The following is a 27838-nucleotide window of genomic DNA, read 5'->3' on the forward strand; positions in this document are numbered from 1 at the left end:
CAAAAAACATAGTAAACATTTCTGTATTGAATACTTATATAGAGAACAATTAGTAATTACAGTTTCAAGTCTTTGGCTTTGACTTGTTTTGACTTTTGCTCTTCTTCAAGCATAATCTCCAAGAGCTGATATGAAGAAAAACATGAAAATGTATAAAAAACTTCCTATTAGTAAGATAAAAAGTCCTGTCAAAGAACAACTTAAAATGATCTATCTTGAATTTGTATAAAAAAGAATGCATACACCCTGTTAATCAAGCACTTGGGATCGATTGCTCTTACCAAGTAACTACCTTGTAATCCTTTTGACAAGATAGGGTAATATTTGACTATTTAAACATGATCCAAATGTCTGGGGTGACGTCAGGTTGTAGGTTACGATTCCTTTAGAAGTGCTACATAAGCACAGAAGCAAGCTGTCTTCCCTCCCAGGATTACATGAGAATACCCGGAAGGCACTTTGCATAGTGTCTGCATGACACATGGAAAATGCTCAGTAAATGTTAACAAGTTATCATTACCTTTGATCAACAAACAGTATAGCTGTTTTTCTGTTCTACCCAGATTTGAAAAGGGATATCCAGACACTGATAGATTATCATAAACCCTAAGGATATAGAAAACTCGCCCCAGCAAAGCTCCCACACACCCTGACTTAGAGACAGACATGGTCTAGAAGACCTGGCCCAGGGTCTGGGGTGCAGTGGTCTCCCACCATCCCTGCTGGTTCCTGGGATATGAACCCAGCTCAGCCAGCTTTTGCCTTTACTGCTAAAAACGCCCTCCTACCTCAGTCGAGGGTTTGCCTTGGTCGCTTATTTCTCAGCTTTAGCTCTAAGCTAACACTTTTGAACCCATTTTACTGCTCAGCTCCCACCCTTATTACAGTAAAAATGGTCACACACACAGTGTTCTGCCCACCAGGCCTGCTGGACCTTAACTGAAACCCGCTGTTCAGCCAAAACATACATAATTATTGAAGCATTATTTATACAAGTGGTTCATTCATTTATGAAGACTTTACATTTTGAACAGGACACTAAATGTCCACAGATCACTTAACTAAAAATCACATCTTCTCATATGTCAGTTCATGGCCACACACAGTACAAGTCTTCCGGTACATGTCATCCTCCAGGCTTTCTTCAGCCCCATATTCATGTTGATGAGCAACTGTTTCCTTTTTCCATAGACTGCTTCTTACCGCTCGCCGTAACTCTAAGGAAAAAATAAAAGCCAACTGTTCAGTGGCGCTATTGCGCTGAATTAAAAATCCATTGCTTTTCAGCTGTGTTTAACCAAATATGGTCTATGCCTTAATTTTATAACAAGTCAAAACTAATGATACAGATTTGGCAGGCCTACTTTCTTGCCTCACTAGTTTGGCCTGTGGAATCATTTTGAAAGATTGAAACAGGAGGTTCAGAAATGGGGTATGTGGATTAGAAGAACAGCAAGAAACTAGATTCAGAAGACACGCAAAGAACAGTTTAAGCAACTGACTGTAGAAAGCAGGATGCCAAGAATGCGAGGGGAACCAACTGGGATGACTGAGGACAAGGATTTAAGTTCCTGATAGTCAGGATCTGCTTCTCTAAGAGGCAAGTCAAACTCGGCAAGAAAACTAGAAAGCCAAGAACCCAGCCACTCTGCTGATGTTTCACCTTAGAAAAGCTGCTCCTGCAACTGACCTTATGTCTGCTGAATTCTTTATTTTACAGAATGACAGCAGTATTTTAGGAGACAAGTTGCTAGTAATTGTTACAAAGTACAACAAATAAAAGAATCACTGGCTATTAAGAGCTGGAAAGAACTAGAGAGTTATTTTACTTCATTTTATTTTGCAGGTAGGAAAAGTGAACAAAGATATGAATAGCAGGGGAACCCAGGTCATGTATTCCAATGTTGAGAACTTTTCCTACTACATCATGCAAAACAGCATTTTCACAAAGAATCATGTTGGATGCTCTGAAAAGCACCCAGGACATGCTAAAGTTCGCACTGCATGTTACCTGAAGAAACCAAATACTTTGTGTTAATTAGAAACTAAGCTAATAACATCTCAGTTTCTAGTTTAATGAATAAAAAGCAAATTTTCTCTACTCTGACCAATGATCCAGCATTGTCTTTGATGGCCCCCCTACCTAAGGGAGAGTATGATCACTACCTTCTATGATCTCAACCTTAAAAATCAAAGTACACCAAGTAATCACACATTTTCTTTCATCCATTTTACTATAAGTAGTATCAAAATACCACTTGAATCTTTTTATGTTTAGCCTTTACTATATCATATGGATAAGCAAACAAACAAGGCTAAGTATCAGGCACTGTCCTAAGTACTTTATATAAACACATCCAGTCCTCACAACACTTTGTAGCAAGTACAGCTATCACCCCAGTTTCACAGATGAGAAGACTGGCACACAGGGGCTACGTAAGCTGTGCCCGAGGGCAGACAGGCAGAGGCACAGTGCGGCTCAGTCCGTGTTCTTCGCCACCGGGCTGGGCTGCCCTCCCATAGCGTCCAGTAGGAAAAGCGCCCTATCTCAGGCTACTTTCAAGCCTCAGGGCACACACGTCTAGATAAGTGTGTATCTATCATGTTCTTCTAAGCTCTGATCTTTATTCCTATATCCTCCCATATCCTGAAGAACCTTATTTTAAAGTGGGATATTTTAAAATAAAAAACAGTATGCTAACCAGAACTGCACAGATACCTCATGGTTTCAGATAATGACAAGATGATGTTTCTGGTCAAATTCCAGTACCTACTTTTCAACTTTGTTCTGATGTAAAGTATTCCGGCCACTTCTCCTTTACTACCCAATGAAGACAATCTCAAAATGTGACTGCATGCCAATCACTAAGCTAACCTCTGCCCCATTTGAGCATTCTGTGAACTTGAGAGATAAGAAAATTGTTTTCTTAACACTAAAAGAATACTTAACAAAAATATACCTTACTATCCATAATTGTCACAACTGAACATAATGTTTTATTCTGACTTCATGGCTTTTCTTCCCCATTCTTCAGCTAACCTCAAGGTCTATAATGACAAGAACAAAGCCTGTCTTTAGGACATTCCTGAAAAAACTTGTGCTAGAGAGGAAGTAATAAAAAATTTAATAAAAACCTGCTGTCTCATTTTTTGCCACTTTTCTCCACCTGAACAATCTAGTCCTAAAGCCATGAGGAGGAGCAAGTAAAGCCAGCATCTGTGGTAGGGTGGGCAGAGCCCAAGACAAATGAGGAGGGTCTCCTAGAGAGGAGGCAGCACGTGAAGGGGACTTAGTTACATTCAGGAGCACCAATCAAATAACTACACATATTATAAAGGATAATGGAAATCAGGCTTCTGACTGTCAGAGAAAGGAATTACAAATAAGGAAAGGGAGAAAATCAGAATAAACCCTAAATTCTGGATTAGAGCTGGGTGTGAACTCAAGGTTTCAACTATACATTATAGATATATAGTGTATACATACTGGCCACCTGATGTGAAGAGCTGACTCACTGGAAAAGGCCCTGATGCTGGGAAAGATTGAAGGCAGGAGGAAAAGGGGATGACAGAGAATGAGATGGTTGGATGGCATTACTGACTCGATGGACAGGAGTCTGAGCAAACTCTGGAGTTGGTAATGGACAGGGAAGGCTGGGGTGCTGCAGTCCATGGAGCTGCAAAGAGTCAGACACGACTGAGCGACTGAACTGAACTGATACATACGTGCGTGTTTTGAGCTAGAAAGGTGTGCTCAAAGAATATGAAGACACGCCAAAAGGACACAAGAGCTGGTATGGAGAGGCTTCTGTTGGCCTAAATCTGAGGCAATTTGAACATCAAAATAATTGAGGGCAGAAATTAACCAAAAGCCACTGAGAAGAACAGGAATTAATGAATCCATACCAGTAACAAATAAGCAGGGGAGACGATGCTATCAGGGCTGACCTCCAACTGTTAAATGTGGAATCAGTGCTGAAGTCAGAAAACAGTCTTTGCAGCCATCATCCTAGGTTCAGGCAAGAACCACCCATGGATGGATGCTAAATTAAGGGGAAGTATTGAACAGAAGCAGGCACTTACATGGTCTTACAGGACTTTTGCCTATCAAATAAAAAATAAATACATCACCACTAAGGGCAGATGGATATCACATGCCTCCAGACGTGATACCCTGGAAAAGTCACATCAGTTGTGTACTACCCAACCTGAAATGAATAACCTGAATCTGACCATCAGGAAACATCAGAAAAACCCCACATGAAAAACATTACTGCAAAAAAGATAGGCAGAGGAAGGGGAAAGACTTCTTGAAAAATGCCAGTGTCATAAACAACAAAGGCTATGAAAATATCCCAGAATAAAGAAATTTAGAAAGACGTGGCACCTAAAGACAATACCTGGTCCTAGACTAGATTTTACTGGATGAATAAACCACACAAGACGTAACTGGGTCAACTAACAAAACTGGAATAAGGATGACTAAGTAAAAACACAGATACTAAACTTTCGTAAGACAATCTCCCTATTCTTTGGAAATTCGCATTTTTAGTATTTAGGGATAAAAAAGGCTGGCAGTGTACACAACCTACTCTTAAGCGGTTCAGAAGAGGAAACGTGCAGAGAGAATGCACATGGCATGAAGTGCCAACAACGGTAAATCCAGGTGGAGGATATGCAGGCGGCCCTTGTGCCACTCTTATCCTTGCAATTTTATGTAAGTTTGAAATCATTTCCAAAGAAAAACGTTTTTAAAAAGACAGGCGCTGGATTGAAGGGACATCCACTGGCCAAATTTGGGCATTAAGAGGAATAATGGAAAGAAGTACAACAAGGCCATACACTGTCACCCTGCTTATTTAATTTACATGCAGAGTACATCACGAGAAATGCCAGGCTGGATGAATCACAAGCTGGAATCAAGATTGCCAGGAGAAATAACCACCTCAGACAGGCAGATGATACCACTCTTAAGTGCAGAATGTGAAGCGAAACTAAACAGCCTCTTGAGGGCGAAAGAGTGAAAAAGCTGGCTTGAAACACAGCATTAAAAACCTAAGATCACGGCATCCAGTCCCATCGGTTCATGGCAAACAGAAGGGGGAACAGTGGAGGAAGTGACAGGTTTTGTTTCTTGGGTTCCAAAATCACTGCGGATGGAGACAAACCTATACAGCATATTAAAAAGCAGAGGCATCATTTTGCCAACAAAGGTTCGTATAGTCAAAGTTGTGGTTTTTTCAGTAATCACATGCAGATGTGACAGTGAACCATAAGGAAGGCTGAGCACCAAAGAACTGATGCTTTCGAAAAACTGTGGTGCTGGATAAGACTCTTGAGAGTCCCTTGGACTGCAAGGAGATCAAATCAATCAATTCTAAAGGAAATCAACCCCGAATATTCACTGGAAGGATTACTGCTGAAGCTGCAATACTCTGGCCACCTGACATGAAGAGCCAGCTCATTGGAAAAGACCCTAACCCTGGCAAAGACTGAAGGCAAAAGGAGAAGGGGCTGGCAGAGAAGATGGTTAGACAGCATCACTGACTCAATGGACACGAATTTGAGCAAACTCCTGGAGACAGTGGAGGACAGAGGAGCCTGGCGTGCTGCAGTCCCTGATGTCGCAGAGTCAGACACAACTTCAGTGACTCAACAACAAAGAATGGACAGACTGTAACACTGACTTGAGAATAAGAATCCATGATTCCAACTGCTACTAAAAAAAAGCTCTTCTTTCCAAAAGAAGCCAGATAATAACTATAGAAATAACAGAAATACAAAGTCACCAGTTATATTTACTCTAATAATAACCAACTCACTCAGACAAGATGCAACCTGTGTGCTAAAACCACTGAATGAAACTTAAGGAATGAGAGATTCACACAGTGTTGAGTCACCCCACAGATTTTCTATTAATTATAAAGGGGAAGGGTCCCTTTACAATGGGGAAATCCGGAAGATACTGCCTGCCTTAAGTGATACCACGCGTCTCCTAGGTGACTGATCCAAATATAGTCACGAGAAAACAAACTGCTAATAAATCAGATGGAGGGACATTTCGGAAAATGGGTAGCCTGGACTCTTCAAAATTATAATAAAAGAAGAAGGCTGAGGGAAAAAAGAGACTCTGGATATGTATCATCCTTGATGGGCCCCTGGATCCAACAACTGAAAAGCTATGAAGGACATTGGAATACCTGGGGAGAGACCACATAGATTACATGCTGGGTAACAGCATTATATTAATGTACAGTTTGAGTGTGGTATTTTTTAGTCAGTAGAAAAATGTCCTCGTTTATAGTAGATAAATGCTGAAGTATTAAGAATCACAGTGTCTGCAAATAACTCTTAAATGGCTCAGCAAAATGTGTGTGTGAATGAATGAGAAAAAAGCAAGTGGAAAAATGTCAACATCTGGTGAAATAAAGCATTTGTTTAATTACGGATTAGTAATAGGTTTTCACATTTCTTCATTTAAGCAACTTAAAATTTCGGAAAGTAGAGGTCAACTACTACTGCCGAGATTGACAAGAGGGTAGTGAGGTCAGAGACTAGCAGACTGAGAGAAGGTCCGCTAGGCCTCAGGAGAGCTGGGGAAACCCTGGGGGTGGAGAGGGGTGTGCCAGGCAGGCCGGAAAAGCCTGAGACTGCAGGAGACAGCAGCAGTTTGCCATGTTCCCGCCTCCTGGTCCCACTGGCCGAGAATTCCACAATGCAACGAACTGTGGACTACTTCTGTTGGAAGGTTCCAAAAATGCTCATGGTAACCATCAGTCTTGCTACTGCCTATCTTCGGAGACTGCTTCTATTTTTTACCCAAAGACATTTTCCCCTAAATGCTTGTTTCAGTGAAAAATATATTTTATACCACTCTAAAATTTGTATTTCATCCAGCTTAGTACCTTAATTTTGCAAAAGAGGCAGCCTGTATTCAAAGAAGCCCAGTGCTGCTTATGAGGTAGACTCACAATAAAAGAACCAGTGGAGGGAGACCAGGGACTTCGAGATACCTGATGGGACCCAGGGCAGGAAGTTCGGACACAGGGTGCCCGCCGGTAACTAGAGGGGGAAAATCGCAAGGAAATAACAACACATAGAAGCTTTGATTTTACTTTGTCCTCCAGAAGCCAAGCATAGGAAACTGTGTCCTTCCGACTCTCCCGAGAGAAGCCCCCAAATACCCATAAATATAACCACAGGCCTAGAATGTAAAATGTTCACAAACTGAGAAGGAGCCCCCAAATAGGATTTTCTTACCCACTTCTTTTGGGGAAAAAAAGTGGACACTAACAAACGATGAAAAGTAATCATTCTTTTTAAGAAGGCTAACCTCTACCAGTATTAAGAGAAAGCTGAGTATAACTCTAGAGAAAAACTTTACAGCCACCTTATCTGTGGACAGGAGCTGTGCAAACCCAGAATGTTGTGTATTTGCACCAGTTCAAAGTTCCATCCAATATCCAGGCGAACGCATTTCGCCTTTATAAAAACCTAGTTAAACTAAGTACCAGGGATGCCATCATTTCTACTTCTGCCTTCTCAGGTCTAAGAGAGTCAATGTGAATTTGAACAATTTGAATTTGCCAACGAGAAAATTCTCTTTCACTTTATCTAAATTTATACATACATACACACACACACCTTATATACTATCTATAATTTTCTTCTCTAGTAAGATCACGTCTTTCTCAAATTGCTAAAGGAGAAGACCATATTCTAAAAGCAGGTAAATGTAATCTCTTACCTTTCTATAAAGAAGTAAACTTTGTGTCAGCGTCTTTGTGGATCAAAATCAGAAGGCCAAGAGGAACCAGGTTCCAATTCTTTCAACTAAAAACACTTTCAGACTCGCTCCTCCTCCTCTCTGTCCCGAGCCTTCTGAGCAAAGTGCACAGCCAGCCCCTCGTCTCTAACCTCTAGTGTCTACGCCACTCCCAGCCCTCTGCGGCCCAGTCAGGCGGACAGGAACATCTCCACCAACCTCTGAAGCAAATCAACAAGGAGAAGCCATAGTTAAAGCAGGCACGGCATGGACCTCTGCACATTAAACACCAGAAGACGATGGAATAATGCTTATACAACTCGGAGAGAACTCAGGTTTTCAAATGCAAGAGAAACAGAAAAACATTCTTAGATTTGTAACAGGGTCTTAGAAAATATACCCCTCTAGTAACCACTTGGAAAAATTTCCTCAAAAAACATGCTTCATCCAAACAAGGAATAAACTAAAGAAACCAGTCGTAAGAGCTCCAGGAAAAACTTCAGGGAAAATTCAAAATCTTCAAGGATGAGAAAAATGCACAGTAGTTCATCTGGTGGTTAATAGCAGAAATTTAACACAGTGAGAAATGTAGTCAATTATATTTGAGTTTATACTTCTTTTAAAAATTATCTAGGCTAATTGTGTAAATCTTGAAAGAAATGTTCTATTCATGCTATTTAGTAGGTGTGACTATCTTAATAGAACTGTTTTATTAAAAAAATTAAACAGATGCCTTTTGTTGTCAGTCAGATCATCAGAATTCAGCCGCCTTTAGAGAACATCTTGACCAAACTACAGAAACAGTATCTAAGTAAAATTACAGACAGACCTTTTTCAAAAAGTATTTTACTCTGAAGGTACAAGTTCCTAATTCCTTTATCTGTTTATTATTGTCTATGCCAAAAGACCACAGCTGCTGCTGCTAAGTCACTTCAGTCGTGTCCGACTCTGGGTGATCCCATAGACGTCAGCCCACCAGGCTCCCCGGTCCCTGGGATTCTCCAGGCAAGACCACTGGAGGGAAGTGGTTTAAAGAGGCAGCTGAAAGGGAAGAGCTTACAAGATTCAAGGAGCTGGGGTTAACAAAAGCCTGAGGCTGATATGTGATTAGTCTATAAATATGCCCTCCTCTCTCACACCCCTTAAGGTGTCACCTTACCCCTCCCATCGAGGGACTCCCTGATGCCGGAGAGAGGAAGGCTTGGGGCAAAACATGGAAGAGATTAAAGAAAAGGACCAAATTCAAAAGAAGCCTTTCCAAATCCTCTCAATTGGCCCCGCAGGTATTTTGGAAGACTGTGGTACAGCGGTGGCTAATGTGGGGATGATTCTTCAATGAAATCCTCTTGCATGGCACAGTCTGCTATAGGAAACCTCTCTACAAAGCCATAAAAATGTGCTTACTCTCTGATTCAGCAAGTATGTTAAGTAACTATAATTTATAAAAAGATGTATTTATCATGAGACTACCTGTCTTAATAAACTTCTTTTAAATTCAACTTTTTTATTCTTCACTGTTAAGTCTATCAATTTATATATCAAAATTTTCATTTGTAATCAAAATTAAGAATGTTAAAATGGAAACTTGAAACACACCTAACTCTTCTTCCCCGTCCCATAATTAAAGAATAAAGTAATAACTGGCAAATACGTGAACACTTATACCAAGTCCAAGGATATATAAGTGAATTTTTTACCTGCCTCCATTATGTAACATCTATCGGGGAAAAAAATGAAGCTTTTCTCTAGAGTACTCTTTCACAGCAGCACATGCCGAGCTGCCGCGTTCTCGTAACAGGTTTAATACCGCGTGGTGGTGGTACCTCCGGGACAGCACTCTGTCCGCGTTCTTGTCTAAGCAACTTACACATAATGTCTCAATGATTCCTTACAAAAACTTATATAAGGTGGGTGGTATTATAATCATTTTTATAGTTGAAGAAACTGAGATACAGAGGTAAAGGGTCGATAAACTGTTTATGAACTTCATACATCTCCAATGGTGCTTCCATTTTTATATAAAAAAAAATTTTAAGGGCCTATGCACAAAAAAGAACTGGAAACATAGACATTAAACTGTTACTGATGACTGTCCCTGGGTAGTAAAATTATGGGATAGAAAAGTTCTTTGTAGTTTTCTAACTTCTCTGTACAGCACATGAATTACTCTTATACTGAAAAGGTGGAAAGCAGTCCCTCACAATAAGAAGCAAAGTAGGCTGACATTCCATTTTTTTTTTGGCTCTTTTGTTTGTCTTTAAGACATCTCAGCTATCTTCATTCACCCTCCAAAACCTCTTCTCAATCCTAAAAAATAAGCACAATTACTTATGATGGCCAAGACACTCATTTTAAATGGATCTATTTAGTATACGTATAACCCTGTATATACAGAGAACGTATGCTGTCTGTATAAACTAGACACCCCAGTGGGGCTCCACGGCTACCGAGGAGCACGTGCGCCTATTTATTTAAGCCTCTCTGGGGCTCCTGTGCCATAGCAACGGGTGTTCTCTGCGCTCCTCTGACACCCCATGTGCATCGCTAGCCCAGCATTTACCACATCAGGATAACTTGACCAGTTCTTCTCCTCTGATCTACTGTGATTTCGGCATCTGTATTAGCACTGTGCCTGGGACACAGTAATTGTTGGATACACTAACGGACAGATGGACAGACAGACTTCTGCACATATGCATACACGGATGGATGGATGGACAAATAAATACAGAGACAGATGGACAAAGGAGGAGAGTAACACAGATGGACAGATGCATGGTCAGAGGAATGAATGCAGACTCTCAGTCATGAAATCTTGGCTCCAGTCCCAACTTTCCAGCAACTGTGTAACAAGTCACTCTACCTTTCCAGGTCTTTTTTTCATATAAAAATAAAAATGATTAGACAGACTATCTGACCTTAGAAGGTACCTTCTAGTTGTTAAGTCAGATGACTAAGACTTAACGACATTGCCCCTTCATGTTAAGCGATTAGAGAGGTTTGCTGGTAGAAATCTTCACTTTGGATAACCCTGTGGGTCATATTTAAGACTGAATTGATGCCAAATCCTTAACCAGAGGCACATCCCTGACCCTAGTACCATTCCTATACAAAACCATGATTCACTTTAAGATGAAGGCTTACATGCTTTTTTAGAATTGCAGTATTGTGAGGTTTGGACTCAAGACTTTCAAACACCAACCTACCCAAACTTTAAGCCTTTTGTTCTTAAATTTATGGGAAAAAAATAAAATTCAATTGTATCTTTAAACTGGAAGAACTCAGCTAAAGGCTTTTTGCGAAGCAGCAGAGCACAGTCCTTCATGATGTAAATGCAGCCACTTACCTTTTACTTTTTTATCAAACTTCTTCTGTTTCATTTTTTCTCGATTTTTCTGTCGAACTTCCTTCGCTTCTTCTAATGCTTCCTGACTACCCCAAACTTCAAGAGACCTCTTCACAATCTGGAATACAGAATCCACATTTAAATTAGTTGTGATTCACTGCTGTAAAATAGTTATAATTATTAAATCCATAGGTCCCAAAGAATGATCAAGTGTAATTTTATAAATACTTATTTGAAATTTAAAAGGTTTTACATATTGGCTAAGGAAAAAAATCTAATAATATCTGTATCTAAACTTATGAAACCCTCAGTAAATAAATGATGAATCAGATTACATACACGTGAAGCACAATAGAATCGGGGATGCCTGTGTATATAAATAAAGCTGCCCTCTGAGTGCCCTTGCTTTTTTGTATTCACATGAATCAAAGATTTGATGAATTTTGGCAGGATCACCAAAAAAAAAAAATTGCTACCCAATTAGCTATAGCAGATCTAAATATGAGGTCATCTCTCAAAATCTCCCATCATAGGAAATCAAACAATGCTACTCTACTTCTGAATCAATAACAGTTTACATCCATTCAACTAATTTCTGATCTTCAAAATATGAATTTTTTTTTACAACTTTGGTAGCTGAATGATCTAAAAAGTCTTTATTCTGGTTTAAAACCTTTGAATTTAATATATCTAAAATACATAAAATATTAAATATTATAAAGAGTATATACATAAAAATACTCTTTGCAAACATTTATTTACACTTAGGGAAATAATACACACACTGAGAGACTACTCAAGATATCTCTCACAATATGTTAAGGGGACCAAAATGTCCATCAATGAAGCCAAGATGAAATTTCTTAACACAAAGTGATATGTACTGTTATTTCATAAATTCTAACATCACATTTCCCACAATTTAACATCCCTGAAAATGCTGCATCACTAATGTAGTTAATGGTATTTTAACAACTGAGTCAAAAAGTGGTTCAGAAAAAAAAAAAAAAGTGGTTCAGAAGAATTGGACTCTGAATGTAAGGAAGTTCAGGAATACCTTAATAAATCTGTGGTACCTGCATTTTCCTTTTGAAGTACACACAAGCATGACTTATAGCAAAAGGGAAAAAAAGCTACAGTAAATCTAATGACACTAGTTCAGTAAAATAAAAGCACCAAGTGGAAAGAGAGCACTGGGTCTGTTTCAACACCAGGACTTTTATTTTTAATGGTGCATAAAATAACAGTGAGTCTTTTAATTAACAGTGTCTAACACTTAGTGAAAATTCAGTATGTTTGGTTTTACACATGCCTTCTTTATTAGAACATACAGGATTTTCTCGTATATTCCAATCAAACTGTGCTCGAAAGCAATGCCTCCCAGCATTTTTTACATAATGGCATGAAAAAGAGTGTTATTATATGTGTACCATTCTGGGGCAGATACAGGAAACTGGAATTAGATTCTAGGCATTTGGGAAATTCCTAAAAATTTTTTTATGATTTTATTTGGGGGGTGGGTGGGCAAGGGAAACACGGGCTGACTTCTCTATTTCAAGCTTTCTTTAGTTTCCAAATGGTACTTCTAACATGACCCAACAGTAATATATTTGCTCCAAACTGCTACATCAAAAACATAATAAGTAAACATGTTATTTAATGTCATTATGTATGACTATGACTCATGCAAAACAAAAAAACAAACAGGATCTTTTTAAGTCAGTAAGTAAAAACTAAACTAATTATAACTAGTTTGTTGCTAAAACGTCACCTAAACGAAGGTTTAAAATGACTGAACATAACTTATTAGAGACCTGTAATTTTAAGTAGAGTTTCATATCACCCCACTGTGAATGATGAGGATTCTTCTTCACAATAAATTTAAGAGCTGGTTCTCTTTTTTCTAAATCACAGTCTTTCAGAAGGTATTCTTCTTTTGCTTCTGTTTTAGTTATAAGCTTGTGTTTATCATCAGCATCTCTGAAAACAGATTAAGTCCATCACATAAAGGAAATAAACTTTCAAGTGGCTCCAAAACCTAGGGGCATACATGCCGAAAGAAACACAGAAATGCTTTTTCCTAAAACTCTCATGGTCAGATGAGCAGCATAAGAATTCCAACAGAAAAATATTTTATTAATTCTGAGAAGCTGTGTCAGCAACAGGTCCATGTTATTTAACCTTTTAAGAATTTCTTTTTACTTAAGTTCCTCTTTTCCACAAGGAATTAGAAAAGACATGAGTACAGCAAATATAAATGATGACTAAGAAAATATAAAGCTTAAAGTCAGGATATAAGGAATATAAATACACAAGGTCCAACTGCACCAAATATAGGTGAGTTTCCAGTTGGCTCTTTCTCAAAGCCCAGGTAAAAATGGAGACACAGACAATGACATAGCTCTTCTCATTCACTGGTTCTCCATCTACATGCTAGGTATTATTCAAGGCACTCAGAATAAAGGAAATAAAATAAACCTTGTTTTCATGAAACTTACATTCTATTTAGGAAAAGACAATCAATAGCAAACATGACGACAGATCAAAGTGCTATAAAGTAATACAAAGCACAATAAAGGCATAGAAATTTCCAGAGACTGGGTAATCAGAAAAGGCCAGTGGTGAGGGAGCATTTGAGCAGGGCCTTTAAGAAGTCAGAGAACAATTCCGAAAAGCTGGAGAAAAAATATCTCTAGCAGAGAGAAGAGTAAATGCAAAAGCTCTAAGACAGGAGTGTGCTTTGCAAATGGAGTTCATAGCAAGAACGTCAGTGTGACCAGAATGCTTAAAGTTAAGTGATGGTGAGGAGCGATGGGAGATAAAGTCAGAGATAGGCAGGGGCCTTGTGAGTAATGCTGAAGACAATCTTATTCTGAATGGATTCAGTGCAGCTCAGTCCAGTCGCTCAGTCGTGTCCGACTCTTTGCGACCCCATGAACCGCAGCACGCCAGGCTTCCCTGTCCATCACCAACTCCCGGAGTTTACTCAAACCCATGTCCATCGAGTCGGTGACGCCATCCAGCCATCTCATCCTCTGTCGTCCCCTTCTCCTCCCACCCTCAATCTTTCCCAGCATCAGGGTCTTTTCAAATGAGTCAGCTCTTCACACCAGGTGACCAAAGTATTGGAGTTTTAGCTTAAGCATCAGTCCTTCCAGTGAACATCCAGGACTGATCTCCTTTTGGATGGACTGGCTGGATCTCCTTGCAGTCCAAGGGACTCTCAAGAGTCTTCTCCAACACCACAGTTCAAAAGCATCAATTCTTCGGCGCTCAGCTTTCTTATAGTCCAACTCTCACATCCATACATGACCACTGGAAAAACCACAGCTTTGACTAGATGGACCTTTGCTGGCAAAGTAACATCTCTGCTTTTTAATATGCTGTCTAGGTTGGTCATAGCTTTTCTTCCAAGAAGGAAGTGTCTTTTAATTTCATGGCTGCAGTCACCATCTGCAGTAATTTTGGAGCCCAGAAAAATAAAGTCTGACACTGTCTTCACTGTTTCCCCATCTATCTGCCATGAAGTGATGGGACCGGATGCCATGATCTTAGTTTTCTGAATGTTGAACTTTAAGCCAACTTTCTCACTCTCCTCTTTCACCTTCATCAAGAGGCTCTTTAGTTCTTCTTCACTTTCTGCCATAAGGGTGGTGTCATCTGCATATCTGAGGTTATTGATATTTCTCCTGGCAATCTTGATTCCAGCTTGCGCTTCATCCAGCCCAGCATTTCGCATGATGTACTCTACTGCTGCTGCTGCTAAGTCACTTCAGTCGTGACCGACTCTGTGCGACCCCATAGACGGCAGCCCACCAGGCTCCCCCGTCCCTGGGATTCTCCAGGCAAGAACACTGGAGTGGGTTGCCATTTCCTTCTCCAATGCATGAAAGTGAAAAGTGAAAGTGAAGTCGCTCAGTCATGTCCAACTCTTAGCGACCCCATGGACTGCAGCCCACCAGGCTCCTCCGTCCATGGGATTTTCCAGACAAGAGCACTGGAGCGGGGTGCCATTGCTTTCTCCGGTGAACTCTGCATATAAGTTAAATAAGCAAGAACACAATATACAGCCTTGATGTACTCCTTTCCCGATTTGGAACCAGTCTGTTCCCTGTACAGTTCTAACTGTTGCTTCTTGACCTGCATACAGATTCCTCTGCCTTTTCTAAGTCCAGCTTGAACACCTGGAAGTTCACGACTCATGTCCTGTTGAATCTGAATGAATTAGAAAGTGTTAAGAAGCCTTGAGTAGAAGGCTCCGGGAGAAGAGACCGATGGAGCAGAAGTGGGAGGAGAGGCCGGTTAGACGGCTGCACGCGGTGGTCCAGGTGAGAGCCGCTGGGGGACCAGCCTAAGGCATGACGGCACAGAGAATGGGAAATGATCAGATTCAGGGTACGGCTTACGCCCTTAAACACAGAACCAGATGGATCTGGAATTAAACATGGAATACCAACCAATGAATGAAGCTGTCCTTTACTCCAACAGTGAACCCTGAGGAGGTACAGGACGGGGGGCGGGGGGGGACAGTTAATAACCAAGAATGACTTCAAGATGACGAAATAATTTGGAAGTACAAACCAAAGGAAGGAAAACTATCATTGTATGAATTCTATCATTGTCAAGGATGTTGGAAAAACACAGAACGGATGGCTATATTCCCAATTATGTTTAAACTTCTCGAGTACTTTTCCAGACTGCTACATGTGCCGAGCTCACTCGGTCACGTCCGGCTCTTTGCATGCAGCCCACCAGGCTCCTCTGTCCGTGGGATTCTCCAGGCAAGGATACTGGAGTGGGTTGCCGTTTCCTGCTCCAGCAGACTACTACATAACTTTAAGCTGATGATCACTGGCTTCCATTTTCTCATGGAAAAAGGCTACATGCGGTAATTTAGTTCCTGAATGCTATCTGTACTTTAAAGAGAGAACACTGTGGCCCTTAACCACTGTGTGCATCGATGACATTGTTATGCATAAACACTGGGGACAGAGTTTATGATTCATAATTCCAACGGGTACCAGAACATTTCCCATCACTGATTATGAGACCAGAAACACCTCCCATTCTATCTTCCAAGGATTCTACTTGGCAACAGGTCGATGGTGCCGGCTCTCAACATCTGCAGCAGGGACTCTGCAAGGGCAGGTCCACCAGGCATATGAGCAGTTGATCTGGGGCTGAACATAGAAGTGGGCGCAGGGAGCAGATGGGAGGCTGCGTGAGAACCCAAGGCGGGATCTTCAGGTGTGAAAGACACCAGCACAGGACCTGGCTGAGGTGAGCAGGAGGCACAGAACCGACAGAGCAGTGAGGGGCAGCCGTGGTGATACAAAGAAGAGAGAAAGGCCAGGAGAGAAAAAGGAATGACGGAAGAATCTGATTCTTCCTCATCTATGCTCTCCCCTGCCAATTCAGGAGAACAGAAAACGAATGGGAAGGAGGTGTTCTGAGCACCAGCAGGGTGGTTACACTCTCCTCCTCTCACGGAGGTGCCAGTCCTCTAACCAAGGTGGTCCCACGGCGGTCAAAGAGAGAAAAAGACAAATGGATCCTTCGGGGCGGGCTAAGAGAAGGATTAGGAGCCTGCTACTAAGAGACGGTTAAAGAAAAAAGCAGAAGGACGTATCCACGGCAGACCCAGGCCGTCCTTCCTACTGATGCGGCATGACTGGTAAGCACAGGCTTCCTGTATTTTTTTGGCAAAATGGAAAACACAAAAATCTTAGGAAACTCTCAAAACAAAAAACAAATTATGAAAATGTTGAATCCAAATGGATCAAATCATTATTTTGCCCTAAACCAACATGCAAACGTTAAACTTCAGTAATTTAGAACATGCTCTGAAATAAAAATAAGTACCTGCAATTATCACAAGTTGCCAAATCAAAGTGGTTCATAAGGTAAGAATCCATGAACTCTTTACCACATTCTTCACATATAACATAATCAAATTCCATAACAGGTCCTAAAGAATGGAAAATTCATTCTTAAGTTCCCTTTTTGTGTGTAATTAGAATACATTTTCCTCTATTTTATTAGCTTACGAAATGTATTTTATGACTGATACAAATATATTTACATATGACAACATAACACTTGAAGTAATCTTCCATTTATTAAAAAAATGTTTAGAGGAAAAAAGAAATGAGAAAGGAAATAATGTAAAGGAAAAAATTATCAACTCGTTCAGTACTGTTGAACACAAACCACATGTAAAGTACTTGTATTAGTAATACTTCTGTATTGCTGCTATAACAATTTACTACAAATTTAGGGGCTAAAATAACACAAACTTATTTTATCACAGTCTGGAGTTTATACGTCTGACACAGGTCTCAGTGGGCTAGAGGCAAGTTGTTGGCAGAGTTGCACTCCTTTCTGGAGGTTTTGGAGAGACAATCTATCACCCTGCCATTTCCAGTTATAGAGGCCACCTGCATTCCTTGACTCACGACTCCCTTCCTCCATCTTCAAAGCCAGCAACTGTAGCTTCTTATATCACTATGACTTCTCCCATGATCACATCTACCCCAGACTTTCTCCTGCCTCTCTCCTACTTTTAATGATGCTTGTGATTACAGCTGGATAACCCAGAATAATCTCCTCACCTCAAGGTCTTTAACCTTAATTTTATCTGCAAAGTGCCTTTCGCTCTGTAAGGTAATAAATCCACAGATTCCAGGGTGATTAGAAGGTGAGCTTTGCTGGGGACCATTACTCAGCCTACCACAACACAGATGACAGCACAAAGATTAGTCCCAAGGTGGAAGCAAGGCGGGTGAGCTGCTGACACATAAGGGAGATGGACATAACATATAGCACAGAAAAGAACAATGAGCAAAACAAAAGTAAAGGAGAGACAACACAGAATTCACTTTCAAGTGGGAAACTCCCTCCATTCCACCTCCTACCAGCAGACTAAATGGCTTCCTCTTCATCTATCTCCACCACTACATTGAAAATCTCTAAAGGGTAGAGATTGTACTTAAGCTATACAACCTCAACACCCACTATGGAAACTACTCCAGGTAAAGTAAAGCAGAATTTTTTAAAAAGATTTCAAATACCCAGCTAAGGGTCTTTATCCTGTAGAATTGTTTTCTTTTTATCAGCAAATCTGAAAGTTTTACTATTAAGTCTTTAGGATGACGGCCGCTGCCCACCCCCAACTCTGAGAACTGCCACTAGTCCCAGTGGGAAGAAAGATGGAGTTGTCATTTGTTTGTAATTCGTTCAACGTATTCCCATCACTGCCTCTCCTTACCTACTTCCAACACAAGAAGGTCAATTAACATTCCAGCACTTCTTAATCTCACTAATCTCCAAGCCCTAACCAAACCCAAGTTACCAGATGTATGATCTGCAAATATTTTCCCTCATTCAGTAGGTGGTCTTTTCGAAGGTTTCCTTTGCTATGTGGAAGCTTTTTAATTTGACCCATTTGTTTAACAGTTCTGTTTCTTTTTTTAAAATTTTTTAAAAATATATCAGCTATAATTTATTTAAAGCTTTATTTTCAATTATGAAGGTTCTGCCTCTATTGCCTCTGCTTTTGGTGTCATATCCAAAAACATCATTAGCAAGACCAATGTCAAGGAGCTTTTCATGTTTTCTTCTAGGAGTTTTACGGTTTGTCTTATATTTAAATCTTTCATCTATTTTGAGTTATTTTGTATGATGTTAAGACAGTGGCCTTATTTCATTCTTTTCCATGTGACTGTCCAGTTTTCCCAACTCCATTTATTAATGTCCTTTCTCTACTGCATATTCTAGGCTCCTTTATCATAAATTAACTGACCATACATGTAGGTTTTTTCTGGGCTCTCCTGTTCCACTGATCTATGTGTCTGTTTTTATGCCAATATCATATTTATTTTCATTATGATGGCTCTGAAATATAATTTGAAATCAGGGAGCATGAGGTCTCCAGTTCTGTCCTTCTTTCTCAAGATTCAATGGCCATTCAGGGTCTTTCATTGGTCGTGTGAATTAAAAATTTTTTCTATTTCTGTGGGAAAATGCTATTGGAATTTTGGCCGGGCCTGCACTGATTCTGTAGATTGCTTTAGGTACTCTGGACATTTTAACATTAGTAACTCTTCCAACCCAGGAGCATAGAATGTCTTTCCATTTAGTTGTGTCTTCTTCCATTTCTGTCTTAACAGTTTTCAGTGTACAAGTATTTCACCTCCTTGGTTAAATTTATTCCTAAGTATTTTATTATTTCTGATAAATAGGCAGTTGTAAATAGGACTGTTTTCTTAATTTCTCTTTCTGATAGTTCACTAGTAGTGTACAGAAATGCAACAGATTTCTGTGTATTGATTTTGTTTCCTGAAACTTTACTGAGTACATTTATTAGTTTACACATACACATGTGTATACACATATACATGTTTCAGAAATCACGAGTTCATACCCATGATTTTAATCTATCCAATTTTGATCCATTCCCATAGGGTTCTTTCTTGCCTTCTCCCATTCTATATTTGTATGCCCCTTCTTCCACAATGAGAACCCTGGCTCCCAACATCAAGAAATACATTTGTCTATTTGAGCCAATAATACATCTAAAATAATCTCAAAACTGCTTCCCTCATATCACTCTATAAAATGAGTTCAGGAATGTTGCAGTTTTTCCCCTTACCCCACCGATCTCAAACTGAGGATATACCGTCAAATACTACGCTCATAAATCATGTGGACTAGTTCCTTCTGTCCTCCCCCTCTTCAATATGTGTTAATTCATTTGGAAAAATACATCCGCTTGTTTATTTGCTTTTAGGTTGTTTACTTTTCTATATATGTTAACTTAACTTTTTTTAAATATGTAAACTTTACCAGGAGTATACATACTATTGGGCCAGTTACCCAACTGCTGCGAATCGGAGAGCTGGACAAAAGTTTACCTCCAAATATATTCACTGCAGGAATAATTATTAGAATAGAGAAAAGAAACAAAAGAGCTGCATTTAAATGAACCATGGTACAGCCATCAAATGGAATACTATGTAGCCATTAAAAAGAAAGCTCTGAAAGAATATTTGAGAAATGGGGAAACCACTTTTCCTCTAAACATGAAGAAAGAATGTGCTAAATTTTATCTCTTGCATTCAAGACCCTCATTTCAACCTATCAAGATAATTTTAAGTATTTATTCTATCAACCTATTATAAGACCAAGAGCATCAACTCTAAGCATATAAACCACATTTTTAAATGAATCTGCCAAATTTGTTTAATTTTTAATCTACTAGCAAAACCGCCAAATTTTATCATTCTTATGAAGTCCACTTGCTCACTGACTAAATGTGCCATTTTTAACATCAGTTTGCAAAAAATCATGCCTGTTATTCAAAACGACCAGTCTAGATATCTGTTTTTTGAAAACCCACTTTACCTGGTTGATGAACAACTTTTCCAACTGTATGTTCTTCTTCCTCCACCTCCTCCAGGATGAAGCCTCCTCCCGTGTCAATTATCTTTGGGGCTGCTTTTACATTAGCCACGCCTACAAAAGTTAAGAAGTGGTCAAGAAATGAACCAGGTAAGCCCGTATGCTCCCCTGTGTATAAACAGGAACTTTCAAAAATTTACTATATCTCAAACAAGACAAGATGTCCACTATTACCACTTCTATTCAACATTATACTGAAGGCCCCAGTCACTGTAATATGGCAAGAAAACAAGACAAGCATAAAGGCTGAAAAGGGTAAATCAGTATTTATTCACAGATGCTGTGATTATGTAATAGAGGACATCCATAAGAATCTACAATTAGAATTAAGAAATAATACCTAGGAATAGATGTGTAAAACCTCTATACTGAAAACACCACAACAGAAATCAAAGTCACTTCTCCCCAAATTCACCTAAAGATTCAATGTGATCCCAGTAGGTACTTGCAAGTGTGTGTTGGGGGTGAGGAGGAATAATGGGAGCTGACAAGCTGATCTAATGCTTATATGTAAATACAAAGAACAGAGAATAGACAAGATAATCCTGAACAAAACTAGAGAATTTACACTACCCAGATTTAAAGATTTACTACAAAGCTTCAGTAATTATGACAGTGTAGTACTGAAACAAAGACAAAGAGACCAGTGTAATAGAGTCCTGTTAATAGATCTCCACATATTTACAGCAAAGGCTTAACTTACCACAAAGGCTCCAAGGCAATTCAGTGAGAAAAAGATAGTATTTTCAATAAACGATGCTAGGATTTATGACTAAGGCACTTCTACAAAACAGTGAGGAAAAGATGGTCATTCCAATAAATGAACTTTGACTCTATCGCATATAATATACACAGAACAATTTTTAAATGGATCACAATCTTGAACATAAAAGGTAAAATAAAGCTTCTAGAAGAAAACATAAAAAAACTTTATGAACTTGAGGTAGCCAAAAACTTCTTACACATGACATACACATATCCACCATAAGAGAAAAACTGCTTAATTGAACTTGACTGAAACTATTATAACTTCAAATTTTATCAAGATGGTGGAGTAGAAGGATGTGCACTCATCTCCTCCTGCAAAAGCACCGAAATCTACACTAGCTGTTGAACAACTAGGACAGGCGAACACTAGAACCCACCAAAAAACACACCCCATGTCCAAAGACAAAGAAGCCACAACGAGAAGGGAAGGAAGTTTACAGAAGCCTCTTAGCCTCATTCACCAGAAAGTGAAAGTATTGATCAGTTGTGTCTGACTCTTTGCGATCCCGTGGACTGTAGCCTGGACAGGCTCCTCTGTTCATGGAATTCTCCAGGCAAGAATTCTGGAGTGGGTTGCCATTTCCTTCTCCAGGGAACGTATGTATAAGACCATCAGAAGAAGAACCACAATCCCACAGCAGCTAGAACAAAAATCACAGGACAGAAAATCAGGATGAAAAAGAGAGTTATGTCCCAGGTGAAGGGACAATATAAACCCCCTGGAAAAACAACTAAATGAAGCGGAGACAGGCAACCTTTCAGAAAAAGAATTCAGAATGATGGTGAAGATGACCCATGACCTCAGAAAAAGAACGGAGAAGATGCAAGGAATGCTTACCAAAGAGTCAGAGGCACTAAAAACACACACACACAGATGAAGGATACCTAGAAGGAATCAACGGCAGAATAACTGAGGCAGACGAATGGATAAGTCACCTGGAAGGCAGAATAGCGGAAATCACGGCTGCAGAACAGAATATAGAAAAATTATGGGGGAAAAAAAAAATGAAGACAGCCTAAGAGACCTCCGGGACATGAAACACACCAACATTCGCATTATAGGGGTTCCAGAAGGAGAGAGAGAAAGGACCAGAGAAAATATCTGAAGAGATAATAGTTGAAAACTTCCCTCACACAGGAAAGGAAATAGTCAACCAAGTCCAGGAAGCAGAGTCCTAGGCAGGATAAACCCAAGGAGGAACACACCAAGACACGCAGTAATCAAAGTGACAAAAATGAGAGACAAAGACAAAATGTTAAAAGGAACAAAGGAAAAGTGACAAATAACATACAAGGGAACTCCCATCTGGTTATCAGCTGATTTCTCAACAGAAACTCCACGAACCAGAGGGAACCACACGACATACTTAAAGTGTTGAAAGGGAAGAGCCTACAACCAAGAACACTCTACCTAGCAAGATTCTCATTCAAATTTGATGGAGAAATCAAAAGCTTTCCAAACAAGCAGAAGTTAAGAGAATTCAGCACCACCAAACCAGCTTTACAACAAATGCTAAAGAAATGTTTCTAGACAGGAAACACAAGAGGAGGAAAAGACCTACAGAAGATAAACCCAAAACAATTAAGAAAATGGTAATAGGATCATATATATTGATAATTCCCTTATATGTAAATGGATTAAATGCACCAAGCAAAAGACAGACTGGCTAGGCAGGTGAAATTGTTCAAATACACACTTCCACTTACCACATCACTCTGCTTGACCTCCCAAGCTGTATGTAATTATTTTATATTGTTAAGTTAATCTTGTTCCCATTATGGCTTACAACTGTAACTATCTTTTATTTTTTTGTCTGGCTATTGATTGTGAAAACTGATAAACATCTTTTACTATTGTGATTATGTAACTATTACTCAATACTGTTGTATCATGATTGGTCAACAGAAAAATAATTCTTTGTCACCCAGACTACCATTTAATAGAAAAACCCTGTAATCACTTTTTAAAATCCAGATGCATATCAGAATTATCTTGGAATTTTTAGAAAAATACAAATGCCCAGGTATTGTTTTTCTTCTCCAAAGCTCCAGATATGTCTCTAATGAGCAGCCATGTTTAAAAACAACTGGACTACATGATGATCTTTTACTTTTATCTAGTTTGTTTCACATTTTCTATTTCATATTCAGTGCTCCCATTTCATTTAATTTTCCAATTCACTGTAAGTCAACTCACTTCAATAAAATACATAAAGGAAAAAACCTCTATTCATCAAAAGACACCATTATGAGAGTAAAAAGACAAGATGAAACCTGGCAGAAGCTATTTGCAATATGTATATCTGACAAAAGACTCATATCCAGAATACACAGTGAAATCCTATAAACAGGCGTCCCTGGTGGCTCAGATGGTAAAGAATGCTCCTGCAGGGGACCCCAGGTTTGATCCCTGGGTCGGGAAGATCCCCTGGAGAAGGGAATGGCAACCCACTCTAGTATTCTTGCTTGGAGAATCCCATGGACAGAGGAGCCTGGCGGGCTACTGCTAAGGGCTCGCAAAGAATCGGACACAACTGAGCAACTAACACTTCCACTTCAGTAAAAGAAAGACGGAGCCTTAAAAAAAGGCAAAAGCCCAGAAGGGAAACTTCACAAATGAAAACACGCAAATATCCAGTAACCACAAGAAAAAAGTCTATCATCAGAAATTAGGAAAATACAAATTAAAACCATAATGAAACACCACCACTCCCACCAGAATACTCAAAATGAAAAAGACTGACAACACCAAATGAGGATGTGGTATTGAGACTCTCATACATTGCTGGTAAGATTCTAAATTGATATAATCACTGTTTGGCAATGCCTCAGTTCAGTTCAGTCGCTCAGTCATGTCCGACTCTTTGCGACCCCATGAACTGCAGCACACCAGGCCTCCCTGTCTATCACCAACTCCCAGAGTTTACTCAAACTCATGTCCATTGAGTCGGTGATGCCATCCGATCATCTGATCCTCTGTGGTCCCCTTCTCCTCCTGCCCCCAATCCCTCCCAGCATCAGGGTCTTTTCCAATGAGTCAGTTCTTCGCATCAGGTGGCCAAAGTATTGGAGTTTCAGCTTCAGTCCTTCCAATGAACACCCAGGACTGATCTCCTTTAGGATAGACTGGTTGGATCTCCTTGCAGTCCAAGGGACTCTCAAGAGTCTTCTCCAACACCACAGTTCAAAAGCATCAATTCTTCGGCGCTCAGCTTTCTTACAGTCCAGCTCTCACATCCATACATGACCACTGGAAAAACCACAGCCTCGACTAGACAGACCTTCGTTGACAAAGTAATGTCTCTACTTTTTAATATGCTGTCTAGGTTGGTCATAGCCTTTTTTCCAAGGAGTAAGGGTCTTTTTATTTCATGGCTGCAATCACCATCAGAAGTGATTTTGGAGCCCCAAAAAATAAAGTCTGACACTGTCTCCACTGTTTCCCCATCTATCTGCCATGAAGTGATGGGACCGGATGCCATGATCTTAGTTTTCTGAATGTTGAACTTTATTTAAGCCAACTTTTTCACTCTCCTATTTCACTTTCATCAAGAGGCTCTTTAGTTCTTCTTCACTTTGTGCCATAAGGGTGTTGTCATCTGCATATCCGGGGTTATTGATATTTCGCCCAGCAATCTTGATTCCAGGTTGTGCTTCATCCAGCTCAGCATTTCTCATGATGTATTCTGCATATACTAAAGCTAAATATACATTCCCCCTAGGAGCCAGGATTACATTTCTAGGTATATACACAAAAGAAATGTGTGCATATGTCCACCATAAAACATATATCAAAATGCTCACAAATGTTTTCCTTTTAATAGCTCCAAACTGGAAACAACCCAAATTTCCATCAAACGGGAAATGGAAAAACTAAAATGTAAATGTAAAATGTAAAAATGTAATAACATAAAAGAGTACTATAGAACATAAAAACGAACAGATTATCAATACATGCAACAACAGAGATGAATCTCTCAGGTATTACTTTGAGCAAAAGAAGCCAGATACTGTATGATTCCATTTATATAATGTTCAAAAACAGATGGTACTAATCAAATCCGCAGAAGAGTAGTTACTTCTGAGGGTGAGTAACTGACCAGGAAGTGACAGTAGGGAAACTTCTAAGGTTCTGGAAGTGTCAGTACAGTATATTGATGCCATGGTATTAGACACGAGCACTCACACAGGTAAAATTCAGATAAGTGCATTTTACATTAATGTATAACTAATTCTTTAAGACACAGAGGTATTACTCTGCTTAAATCACTCCCCTTCCCTGGCCTCAATTTCTTTTTCTATTATATACAGGGACTAGAGTATAATAAACCTGTTTCTACAGTTAACAGCAATTTTCATATTTTACTATACCGCCCGTCCATCTCCTTACATCCCTGCATTAGCCTGAGCGCTTTTATGTCTGTAATTCTGAAAAATAGTTCAGCATTCCATGAATATTTACTGACTGGATAGAAAATGTACCAGAATATGATTTTGATTTCATGAATGTCATAAGAAGAAGGGAAGCTGTGGTTATTAAGACTATAATTAGAGCAGGATCCTGAACAATGCTGCTGCTGCTAAGTCACGTCAGTCGTGTCCGACTCTGTGCAACCCCACAGACGGCAGCCCACCAGGCTCCCGCCCCGGGGACAGTGCTAAATCAGGCCAAAAACCAAGCCCCATTTCTCTCCATGGCTGTGCCTTGCACTTCCCCAGGCCCTCAGCACTACTCTTAGCAACACATTCTAAGCAAGTGCTTCTCAGTCTTTTTCAAGGCGTATGTCACAGCACACACAGAATATGAAAACTATACATATGGAAATAAAAGTATTACAAAGAACAAAAATCTCAGCACCTAACTCGAAGCACAGATTGTCTATAATGCTACAACACAGTTCAGTTCTTTGGTAAATGCCCAAGAAATCTTACAAGATATTCATGCTGCCTTGCTTTCCTTTATCAGACATTTAATACCACTTTATGCTCTACTTTCCACCCCTGTCCCATAGCCATTTTACACATTTAGAAATCTTTATGGAATCATGAATATGAATTAATCCATGCAGATGAAGAACATTTTGTCCTGACCCTAGAATGCTTAAAAGTGGTCAAAATGTGCAGATTCCATGTCAGTATGAATGAATACAGACATGCAGCTAGCTCTTTTCACTCTTCCTTTCTTCTGGCTGATGAGAGGGGGTAGTAGATGACACAGTTCTGACTGAGCTCAACTGCTCAGGTAGGTTTGGACACAGGTTTAGGAACACAGGTGCTTCACATTATAGAGGCAGTCCTGAAGAACCACATGTCAACCAAACTGTACTTCTCTGGGGAAAATGATTAGTTGACCCCACTGGAGAATTACATGATAGGCAAAGAGATAGGCAGCCAAGTGCTGCTCCAAGAAAAGGGAAAGATGAAATCCAAGCAAGAATAACAGCCCTTCATCTAAGAGTGAGAGAAATGCCTAGTATAGCAGAGGCAACTAGTGAGCAAGGAAGGGCCCTGAATCCAGGGTCAGACGACCTGAGTTCTAGTCCTGATTAGCCTTTGCACTTACAGGGATGAACCTGAGCAAACCCCCTTTCCTTTACTGATCCTCAGTTATCATCTCAGGACAACACGGATACCAAGCCCTGCCCTAAAGACCTCCAGGTTAGCTGTTTGAATCAAATGAGCCAATCTGAAAAACGTGAAGCACAACAGGTGCACTCTGCTACCCCCACGAAGGCAGGAGCTAGGGTCTGTCTGCTCCCAGCGCGTAGCAAGCACTGCGTATCAGCCCGTGTTATACGGATGCATGAAGGAGCTGGCGCAGGACTACTCCTCACATGTGCTGCAAGGTCTAAGAGCTTTACACAAAGACCACCCCCGGGACCCGCGGAAATTGCAGGAAGAGAGCAGAGAGGGAGAGCTGAGACACTGGCTGGCACCTCCAGACGGCGAGGGAGGCTGCATCCCCAAACTAAGGACGGTGGCTGGACCGCCCAAGGCAGGGAGGAAAGGCCAGGGCTGGGAGTCAGGGTCGCCTTGTGGTCGTGGACAGTCCGCAGGGACAATGTCCGACGAGCGGATTCCCTACCCTCTCCCCTACCCCTTCCACCCGCCCCGGCCCGGGACTGCACCAGCGTCTGCGCTCAGACGCGAGAGGAGGGACGCCCCGTCCAGGATGCGCCCCCGGCCCCCAGAAGAGAAGAGGCAGGCGCCGCCAAGGGCCCAACGACCTCCAGTAGTTGCAGCTCCCGTGGCCGGGTAAGGCCGGGCCGCCAGCCGGGCCTGGCGCAGCATCAGCGCCCGCTGCCGCTTCCGCTCGATGCTCGCCCGCACTGAGGCAGGCAGCTCCGTTGGTTGTTCTGAAGCCGCCGGCTCCGACGAAGCTTCCCCGGCGGCGGCCATCTCCAACCTGCCCGAGGGTCCGCGGCTCTAGCTCCGCGCACGCGCACTGGTGGCCCACAGCGCGCCCAGGGCTCCCCCTCGCGGAGCCGCCAGCACCGCCC

General features: G+C 40.6%; 1 protein-coding gene across 2 annotated transcripts; it reads right to left on the reverse strand.

The window, feature by feature from the left end:
* Positions 1 to 7: 7 nt before the first annotated feature.
* On the reverse strand, positions 8 to 27838 carry XPA (XPA, DNA damage recognition and repair factor). 2 transcript variants are annotated; one of them, XR_006338614.1, is made up of 7 exons: positions 27566 to 27838; positions 20514 to 20624; positions 16974 to 17079; positions 12926 to 13091; positions 11112 to 11229; positions 7748 to 7986; positions 1187 to 1217 (listed from the first exon to the last, which is right to left on the reverse strand). XR_006338614.1 is itself a non-coding variant. In XM_043891174.1 (6 exons), exons 1-6 carry the CDS (start codon positions 27735 to 27737, stop codon positions 1069 to 1071), a joined length of 822 nt encoding a protein of 273 aa, XP_043747109.1. In that variant the 5' UTR covers positions 27738 to 27836; the 3' UTR covers positions 8 to 1068. The 2 variants fall into 2 exon arrangements, 1 of the variants encoding a protein (XP_043747109.1); XM_043891174.1 differs by lacking the exon at positions 7748 to 7986 and having other exon boundaries at positions 8 to 1217; positions 27566 to 27836.

This window comes from Cervus elaphus, chromosome 29 (genome assembly GCF_910594005.1).
Source record: "Cervus elaphus chromosome 29, mCerEla1.1, whole genome shotgun sequence".
NCBI classification, from domain to species: domain Eukaryota; kingdom Metazoa; phylum Chordata; class Mammalia; order Artiodactyla; family Cervidae; genus Cervus; species Cervus elaphus.

What these genes read in the sequence shown, in the direction of transcription:
- XPA (XM_043891174.1), bottom strand. Translation starts at nt 27,737, where the DNA reads ATGGCCGCCGCCGGGGAAGCTTCGTCGGAGCCGGCGGCTTCAGAACAA. An exon ending in GCAACTTGTGATAATTGCAG is followed by an intron (nt 13,092 to 16,973) that starts GTACTTATTTTT and finishes ATCTGTTTTCAG; the next exon opens with AGATGCTGATGATAAACACA. An exon ending in AACTCTACTTAAAATTACAG is followed by an intron (nt 11,230 to 12,925) that starts GTCTCTAATAAG and finishes TCTGTATTCCAG; the next exon opens with ATTGTGAAGAGGTCTCTTGA.